Here is a 10,184-nt window from a genome sequence, read left to right as displayed (position 1 = left end):
TAATGGAGAGGAAAGACCACAACAGCGGAGCTGAAACTTGAAATGATTTGGTCTGCAGCCAACCACCAGAAGCCAGCTTGTCTGCCTGTCAACAGTTCAAGTCTCCTGGCTTACAGGGGTTAATTCATCATCATTGGCAGAATTAGGAGTGACAGAATCTGCAAGGATGCAGAGATGAGAGGTGGTTATGTTTCAAAACTCAATCTGTCTATCTCCCCTCAAATGCCGGCAGCCATTAGTTCCATTTTCTAACAATGCTACTGATGCTGAGCTAAATTGCTTGACTGTAGTAGATTTTTATCTTTTGGACCTAACTAGTTTTCATTGCTTTCATATCTTCTGTAAGCAAAAAGAGAACATGAAAAATCTATAGACATGTGGGGTAAAAGACAGAAAATGTTGGTTGAATGATAAGGTCAACATTCTGACCAGCCAAGAATACAAGTCAACTGAGCAAGTATACATCATACATTTATTAATGAACAACCCTCTCAACTCCAAAATTGGGCACAGGGATTAAAAATAAAAATTCATTGCACTACTTAGTAAAGCATTACTAGTAACTTTCATAAAAAATGTACAAATTTTGTTAAAAATTTATCAAGCCTTCAAATGATTTGGTTACAGAGATTTATGATACAACATTGAAAACTACTTGTCATGTTAAATGATACAATGCGTGAATGATTTAATGAAACGCTCAGAAATGATGACAATAGTATTAATTTGCTTTTTTCTGATTTGTTAGCAATTTTTAAATACATTTAAGTGGCAAAATGAGGTAACTGTATATGTACCAAAGAAAAATCCCACTCTAAAATGTCCATTAAGACCTAAAGATGACCCAGATTGTATGTGCTTCAGAATTTGCTTCCCCCTCAAAATTTAGACTGTTGCTGAAGCACTAGCATTCCAAAATCCAATATGACAGTGTTAAGACATTGCACCAAACAATGCTGCATTCAGAACAAAACTTTAAAAAAGTGGATCAGTATGGAAACCATTGTTAAAATTTAGCAGTCTAGTGTTAACACTCTTGGCTCCTCAAAATAGTGACAAGAACCTGGGATATCACTAGGTCTTGGTGATTTTTGTTTACAATGAACTTAAGTTTTAACCTATCCACCAAAAACTCATGCAAAACACAAAACGTTAAGCGGGACACAATCGGTAAACCCAATACTTGTGGGGTTGGCCAAGACACAACAAATCTTACTGTATGCTGTTGCTTCTCTTGCATCATACAGACTGTGGGATTAAATACATAAATGCGCATCACAGTTCATGGCAGTAATAGCTCAGCATGAATCCCCATTTTCACCCAAACAGCTACAGTTGGGCAGAAGCAGCCATGTCCAGTATGGGCTGCTTTGATACACATGCACATGTGCTTATTACACACTGACCACAGAAAGCAAGGTCTGCACACATCTGCTCTAGAGTCTCCATGCAAACAACACAAGAAACATTTCAAAAGTGGTTAAGCATTAAGAGTGCAACAATTAACTTTGCCAAAAACCAGACCTAACTGTCACTGTCTCTCCTCCCAGGCCCCAATTTACATTGTTCAACAAAGTTATATGACAGCTAGTCTTCCCCCAAACAAAATTAAAACAAAACTCCAAGCCTGCCTCATTTAAATTCTGTCTTTCAAAATTGGAGTTTATAAATTATAATGACACAATGATAATAAACCTGTTCATGAAGAAGAGCCATGGTCTATTTACCAAATTATGCAGCACTGCTCAACCTAAATATTATCATCCAGGTAATAGTGTGTATGCATCTCAGTCTCAACATTATAGCTGTTGTACAAAAACTGACATATAGCTGTTTTGAAACGTTTTAGGTGCTAAATTCCAGGGAAAAAGTCAAATAATGCCTGTGTACATTCTGCCTTCTATGATGCATGTCGTTCTAGAGATGTCATTTTAATGCAACATTGTGTCATGGGGAAGGTGCGAGTTGTTTTTTATTTGGCGTTACATGGAACAGTCACAGAAATGGAGGTACATCACTGATAACTGAAAGCTCGAACCTCAATTTTGTTTTTAAGAAGCATACAAGCTCTTTCGATCAATATCTAATAACTATATTTTGTAAGAACAGATATAACATTACAACTTTTCTTTAAATGAATTCAACCAAGTCCCATGACTTAAAAATTCTGAATTAATTGTGCATGTCCATATTACTATACTAACAAATTGTAGATTGCATTGTAATAATCCAGTATTTCTAAAAGACTTGCACTTCCAATTTCTTTCATGATTAGTAAATGCTGCGTTCCATAAATAATTTAAATACGAACAATTTGCCCAGAATATATTAAATATTCTGAAATTCAGCTCACATTAGTTTATAGTTTACAAATTCTTTGTGCAATATTTAAAATCGTCAGCTACGCTTTGTTTTTTACACATCTTGTTCCCATTCAAGAAGCTAACACACATTTCATTCAGGCTTGATAAGTAAGTCATGATGTAAAATGCTGACTATGTACAACGATTTTATAGGCATCTATTTCTGCAATTTTAATGTCTTAGGCAAACTTCTCAGTGTGAGTCTTTTAGAAACACTGGATAAACCTTGCGATAAACAGCCTTCAACTCAGGAACAGCAGCAAGCTTGTGAAAAATTAACACTGGTTGGTAACATTTAGTGAATGCTGAAAATAAAAAACATAAATCTAAGCTAGATCTTCCTAGTGATTGGCTTTTCACCATCTGTCAAATTTTAATTACTCCAATTTTATAGCATGCTTCAAAACAAGAAAATGAACATACTAATAGTATTGGTCCATAATGAAAGTGTAGAGATGAGAACCGGTGTTCAGAGACATAGTACATATTTAGTTATTACTACCACAGAAGTGAAAGGCCTGAAATCAACATCAGTTGCAGGTTTTTTAGATCATGCTTACAAAATGGAAGTAACTAGGTGGGATAATGAAATATTTGTTCCTGTTCTGTGCCAATTTTAAGGAACGAGCAGTAAGAGGCCACGTCTGGCTTGTGGCAGTGCTGGGTGCTCAATCACCTCAACAAGCCAAATCAAAAACAAATAAATCACCGGGTATAGGTTTGACCATTAAATAATTACAAACATCATAAATTGTATTCTATAATGACAGTTTCCGAACCAACTGATCGCAATCATTGCTTCAATAAAATATTGGATTCAATTTTTACTTGCAAAATGTTAAATGTCCACAAGAATAATCAATACAAACTCAAAGTTGACCACTAAGTAATTACAATCTTGGAGAAGAAATTTTTAAAAAAAAATCTTCATTGCAAATCTGCATTACCTCTATTTTTCCCCAAATGTTTACATTCAGCAATCAGTCCCTACCTACTATACAATAAAAATAGTAATTTGATTTACAAAATTTGCTTAGAATTGAATCAAATACCTGTTACGAGGAGCTCTTCAAACTGCTGATTATTGTATTCGTTATCATGTAATAGGTCTCTGTTCTAATAACTGCTCAGGGGAAAAAAAATCTGCTCAGTGTTTTCCGACAAATTTTAAACAGAGAACTGTGTGCTTAGTTCTGTGATTAGGCCTTTTGTAAGTGTAAACAAATTTATGTGGATAAGTACGTATAATAACGATTGCAATTAAAATTAATATCGTAAAATATATATAGTGAAAGAACCAAAAAACTGAAAATTATATGGAGAAAATATACGTTTTATCAGACATATTACCATTGAAAGGTTGAGCTGAAGGCTGATTTAAAATTTGGAGTAGAATGCCTGCTTGTGCTGCTGTGTTCAAACCAGATTGTTTAAAGAAAGCAACAATTCATTGAATGTAGTGTTAGGACAGTGCATGACATGGAGGTTCAGAACAAAGGATAAAACAGAACTCAAATTTTCAAGGTAGCAAAGTAATTCAACAACCAAGGTTACATTTTAAGGTGGTTATAGGACTTTCTTGCACACCTGAGGACCCACATTATTAGACTGACCAGTAATATTTAGCCATAAATGATATTTTTATAGCACACCCAGCTTTCAAACCTCTGGTTATGTTTGATCTCCATTCACTGCGACAGCTAAGCAAAGCATTTCAGCCAGTCACTGCTTTGGTTCTCTGGGTTACAATACACTGCTTTATAAATCGGCACAATCTTCCACCCCTATTCATTTAGTTTTGGGTGTGTTATAAATATACGTTCTTCTAATCTGCCATTATAAAATACTGAGGGGCAACTGGCTGAAACAAAAATTCATAATTGCTGCACCCTTAGCATACAGTGTGCAACTGCAAACAAAAAGAAAGAAACCAGTGTACAGTACTAGTACTGTATAAATAACACAGCTATACATCTCAGCATAATTAAGACTACACACATACAACTCACATCATGCCAGTACATAAGTTTGTCTGAAAAAGTACCTGGCTAAAATACTTGCACGCTTACAATCACTCTCACTCACAGTACCTGAAGGCTCTATAAGGTAGATTGCTAAAACGGTATAACTACCTTTATTACGTATATGTATATGTATATATATATATCTATATATATTATATATAGATATATATATATAAATAAAAAGCACACATACTAAAAGATCACATCCACTGTAATCTTGCAGCAACACCTGGAATGATCACACAAAAACCAGGGAATGTTAGTGCACACACAAATTAAGCAGAAAAAAAATCTTTGGAGTTCCAATCACACTGTTAGTATAACAATCCCATAATTGTTTCAATGTGAAGACTATATAAGCTTTATAAGTCATTAAATCACACAGTGCAAAGGGAGGTCAAATGACTGCATCACATTATGACCCTTAATGTAAAGGGAAGGCTGGAAGCCACAATAGGTAAGTTCAATGGATAGTTCATTCATATGCAACAAAGAACATCCAATTTGTGCTATTAGACTAGTTTCATTCTGAATCACGGTGAACTTCTGAAGCATCAGCTCGACAAATTGGACATGTACGATTTGCCTGAGGGGAAAGAAAAGGAAAATTATCTTTCAGTTTTTAATATATATTTGGAAGAAAATAAAATGAAAGTATAGAACATATAGAACATAGAACAGTACAGCACAGAACAGGCCCTTCGGCCCTCAATGTTGTGCCGAGCCATGATCACCCTACTCAAACCCACGTATCCACCCTATACCCGTAACCCAACAACTCCCCCCTTAACCTTACTTTTATTAGGACACTATGGGCAATTTAGCATGGCCAATCCACCTAACCCGCACATCTTTGGACTGTGGGAGGAAACCGGAGCACCCGGAGGAAACCCACGCACACAGGGGGAGGACGTGCAGACTCCACACAGACAGTGACCCAGCCGGGAATCGAACCTGGGACCCTGGAGCTGTGAAGCATTTATGCTAACCACCATGCTACCCTGCCGCCCCCTGCTACCCTGCCGCCCCCGGTGTTTTAATAAACACCATGATTAATCCTGTAATTTCTGGTCCAAACACCAGCTTCTTGTGTGGGTTCATATTAACCACATCACTATTTTATACAAAGCATAAATGGATATTAATGCTTCATGTCTCAAACATTCCGGAGTATAGCATGTAATAAATTGGTTAGATTATTTATTGTGTGTCGGATTGCCACTGTGCCCAATTACGAATGTCAATTTTTTTTTTTACGATGCTATCTCGACCAGAAATTGGGAGCGGGAGGGTAAAGATCCAGTTGTCGTGGTCCACATAGGTACCAACGACAAAGGTAGAACAAGGATAGAGGTTCTGCTGAAGGAATATGAGCAGTTGGGGGATAAATTAAAAAACAGAATCAAAAGGTTAATCTCCAGAATGCTACCTGATCCACAAGCTAACTGGCACAGGGTCAATAAGATTAAAGAGGTAAATGCATGGCTCAAAGGTTGGTGAGGGAGAAATTAGTTCAAATTCATGGGTCATTGGCAGTAGTACTGGGGATGGAGGAGTCAAAGGTTGGTGAGGGAGAAATGGGTTCAAATTCATGGGTCATTGGCAGTAGTACTGGGGATGGAGGGAGTTGTTCTGATGGGATGGTCTTCATCTGAATCATGCTGGGACCAGTGTCCTGGCAAATCGTATTCTAGGGCTGCAGATAGGGCTTTAAGTTAAATAGTTGGGAAGGGGGGGGGGGGGGACTTTAAACTAGTTAAAGGGGCCGAGGGCTCAGGAGAAGTTCGTAACGTTTCCAGTAGAACAGAGAGTACAGAAAGCGGCAGAATCTAACTTCAGGCACAGCAGATAAGGGGGCAATTATGAGATGGGTGGTCAATGCAGGGCTTGGGGTGGTGTACCTAAATGCGCGCAGTATACAAAACAAGATAAATGAGCTTGTACCACACATTGAAATTGGCAGGTAGGATGTGGGCATACTAGAGATGTAGCTACAAGGGGATCTGAGCTGGGATCTAAATATATAAGGATATGTGTCCTATCAAAAGGACAGGGAGGTGGGCAGAGGGGGCGGGGTGTCATGTTAATAAGAAATTAAATGAAATCGATAGCAAGAAGTGATATAGAGTCGGAAAGCATTGGATCTGCGTGGCTAGAGTTGAGAAATCGCAAAGGAAAAGAGACCCTGATGGGAGTTATGTACAGGCCCCTTAGCAGTAGTCAGGATGTGAGGCTGAAAATAAATCAGGAGATAGAAAAAGTAATATTACAATAATCATGGGGGTCTTCAATATGCCGGTGGACTGGGAAAAATCAAGTTGGTTGCGGATCCCAGGAAAACAAATTTGTGGAATGTCTATGAGATGGCTTTTTTTGGAGCATCTTGTGCTAAAGCACACTAGCGAACGGCAATTCTGGATTTAGTGATATCTAGTGAGGCAGACTTCATTAGGGAACTTAAGGTGAAGGAATCCTTAGGGAATAGTGACCACAATATGATCAAATTTACCCTGCTGTTTGAGTGGGAGAAGCTGGAATTGGATGTAATGGTATTACAATTAAATAAGGGTAACTGCAAAGACATGAGGGAGGAGCTGGCCAGAGTTGATTGAAAGGGGAACCTAGCAGGAAAGATGGTGGCACAGCAATGGCAGGAGTTTTGGAGATTATTCAGGAGGCACAACAGAAATTCATCCCAAGCAAGAGGAAACACGGGGAGGATGAGGCAACCAGGGGCTGACAAGGGAAATCAGAGACAGCATAAAAGCAAAGGAAAAGGTATATAAGGTGGTGAGGATTACTGGGAAGCCAGAGGATTGAGAAGCCTTTAAAAGCAATCAGAGGGCAACTAAAAATGAAGGTGGGAGGAGATGAAATACGAGTGTAAGCTAGCTGGCAAAATGAAAGAAGTTGCAAGAATTTTTTTTTGATGTATAAAAGGTAAGAGAGAGGCACGAATGGACATTGGACCACTGGAAAATGAGGCTGGAGATGGAGTAATGGGGAACAAAGAAATGGCAGAGGAACTGAATAGGTTCTTTGCAACAGTCTTCACGGTGGATGGCACCAGTGGCATACCAGAACTTCAAGAGTCGGGGGCAGAGGTGAGTACAGTGGCCATCATTAAAGAGGAGGTGCTGGGGAAGCTGAAAGGTCTGAAGGTGGATAAATCACCCGGACCGGATGAACTACATCTCACAGTTCTGAAGGAGATATCGGAGGAGATTGTGGAGACATTGTTGCTGATCGTTCAGGAATCGCTGGAGTCAGAGAAGGTCCCAGTGAACTGGAAAATGGCTAATGTAACACCCTGTTTTAGAAGGGAGGGAGGCAGAAGATGGGAAATTATAGGCCGGTTAGCCTGACTTCGGTCGTTGATATAATTTTAGTCAATTATTAAGGATGAGATTGCAGGGTTCTTGGAAGTGCATGGTAAAATAGGGCTGAGGCAGCACAGCTTTGTCAAGGGAAGGTCATGTCTGACAAATCTGTTAGCGTTGTTTGAGGAGGTAACGAGGAGGTTAGACAATGGAGAATCAGTGGATGTGACCTATTTGGATTTTCAGAAGGCCTTTGACAAGGTGCTGTACAGGAGGCTGCTAAATAAGATAAACGCCCATAGCGTTAGGGACAAGGCACTTGCATGGATAAAGGATTGGCTGACTGGCAGAAGACAGAGACTGGGGATAAAGGGGTCTTTTTCAGGATGGCAGCCGGTGACTCGTGTTGTTCCGCAGGGGTCAGTGTCGGGACCACAACTATTCGTGATATACATTGATGGTCTGGAAAAAGGAACTGAGGGCATTATTGCCAAGTTTACAGACCATACAAAGATATGTAGAGGGACAGTTTGCGTTGTGCAAGCGAGGAGGCTGCAGAAGGACTTGAACAGGTTAGCAAGGTGGACAAAGAAGAGGGAGATGGGATATAATGTGCGAAAAGTGTGAGGTTTGCACTTTGATAATAAGAATAGAGGCATAGACTATTTTCTAAATGGGGGAAGGCTTCAGATCTGAAGCACAAAGGGACTTCTAGTTCAGGATTCTCTTAAGGTTAACATGTAAGTTCAGTTGGCAGTTAGGAAGGCAAATGCAATGCTAGCATTCATTTTGGGAGGGCGAGAATACAAGAGCAGGAGTGTACTACTGTGGTAACATAAGGCTCTGGTCAGACCCCATTTAGAATATTGTGAGCAGTTCTGGGCCCTGTATCTAAGGAAGGATGTGCTGGCCTTGCATGGAAGTCCAGAAGAGGTTCAAAAGAATGATCCCGATAATGAACGGCTTGTAATATGAGGATCGGCTGAGAAGAGATCTCATTGAAATTTACAGAATACTGAGAGGCCTGCTAGAGTGAATGTGGAGAAGATGCTTCTACTGGTAGGGGAGACTAGAACCCAAGGGTACATCCTCAGACTGAAGGGACAATCCTTTAAAACTGACATGAGAAGGAATTTCTTCAGCCAGAAGGTGGTGAATCTGTGGAATACATTGCAGCATAAGGCTGTGGAGGCCCAGTCTTTAAGACAGAGATAGGTAGTTCTTGGTTAATAAGGGAATCATTGAATCCCTACAGTGCAGGAGGCCAGTCAACCCATCGGGTGTGCACCGACTCTCTGAAAGAGCATCTTACCTAAACCCACTTTCCCGTCCTATCCCTATCGCCCCATCACCCTACTTAAGCTTTGGACACTAAAGGGCAATTTAGCTTGGCCAATCCACCTAACCTGCACAGCTTTGGTCTGTGGGCAGAAACCGGAGCATCTGGAGAAACCCAAGCAGGCATGGGGGGGAACGTGCAAACTCCAGTCACCCAAGGATGAAATCAAACCCGGGTCCCTGGCGCTGAGGCAGCAGTGCTAATCACTGGCAGGAGAATGGGGATGAGAAACATATCAGCCATAATTGAATGGCAGAGTAGACTCGATGGGCTGAATGGCCTAGTTTGGCTCCTATATCTTATGGTCTTGTGGGAAATCTCCTAAGGGGGATAGTTAGAGATGGGGGAGGTCCCTGGATGTTTTGAGGAATCCTGTGCAGGGGGTAATAGCAGGAGGGGAGGGGGACCCCTGGGAGTTGGGACTTGTTCTGTAAAACAGTTACTCAAAAATTAGATGTGCTTTGAACTCTTATAATTCTCTTTGGGTAACTATTGATATAACTCAATCAGAAATATCCGAAGTTTGCAATTTAAAATCACAATTTCTGGTTCCCAGTTTAGGACAATTGCCCAGGGGAGGTTTGCACTTTTGGGAAATTGCTGTGCAAACCTTACCTGTGAACCTCCAGGAATGGCAGCACAGTGGTTAGCACTGCTGCCTCACAGCTTCTGGGAACCTAGGTTAGATTAAGGCCTTGGGTGACTGTGTGGAGTTTACGCATTCTCCCAGTGTCTGAGTGGGTTTCCTCCAGTGGCTCAGGTTTCCTCCCACAGTCCAAAGATGAGCAGGTTAGGTGGCTTTGACATAATCAATGCGTGAGGTTATGGGGATAGGGTAGCGGAGTGCTAGGTAGAGTGCTCTTTCGAAGGGTCGAGGCAGCATAAGGCTGTGGAGGCAGACTAGAAAGGCCGAGTGCCCTCTTTCTGCATTGTAGGACGCCTACACCCCCCAATCTGATGCTGCAGAGCTTGGAAGTGCAGAATGGAGTTTAAGAAACAATTAGGAGAGCAAAGAGGGATATGAGAAAGCTCTGGTTAAAAGCAAATTACTGCGGATGCTGGAATTTGAAACCAAAGAGAAATTGCTGGAAAATCTCAGCAGGTCTGACAGTATTTGTAGGGTCATCTAACCCTTTAG

At 40.5% G+C, this 10,184-nt stretch overlaps 1 protein-coding gene across 3 annotated transcripts in view; it reads right to left on the bottom strand.

Annotated features, from left to right (window-relative positions):
* Window positions 1-453: 453 nt before the first annotated feature.
* LOC119970251 (E3 ubiquitin-protein ligase RNF38) overlaps window positions 454-10,184 on the bottom strand; it is a 237,422-nt gene continuing 227,691 nt past the window's right edge. For all 3 annotated transcript variants that reach the window (XM_038804563.1, XM_038804562.1, XM_038804564.1), the window contains one exon: window positions 454-4,973. In XM_038804563.1, coding sequence (XP_038660491.1) covers window positions 4,911-4,973 — 63 coding nt within the window. In that variant the 3' untranslated portion in view covers window positions 454-4,910. The remainder of the gene's footprint in view (window positions 4,974-10,184) is intronic.

Source organism: Scyliorhinus canicula, chromosome 8 (genome assembly GCF_902713615.1).
Source record: "Scyliorhinus canicula chromosome 8, sScyCan1.1, whole genome shotgun sequence".
In the NCBI taxonomy this organism is placed as follows: domain Eukaryota; kingdom Metazoa; phylum Chordata; class Chondrichthyes; order Carcharhiniformes; family Scyliorhinidae; genus Scyliorhinus; species Scyliorhinus canicula.
The sequence above is the reverse complement of the archived record's forward strand: the minus strand, read 5'-3'. Positions and strand labels throughout refer to the sequence as shown.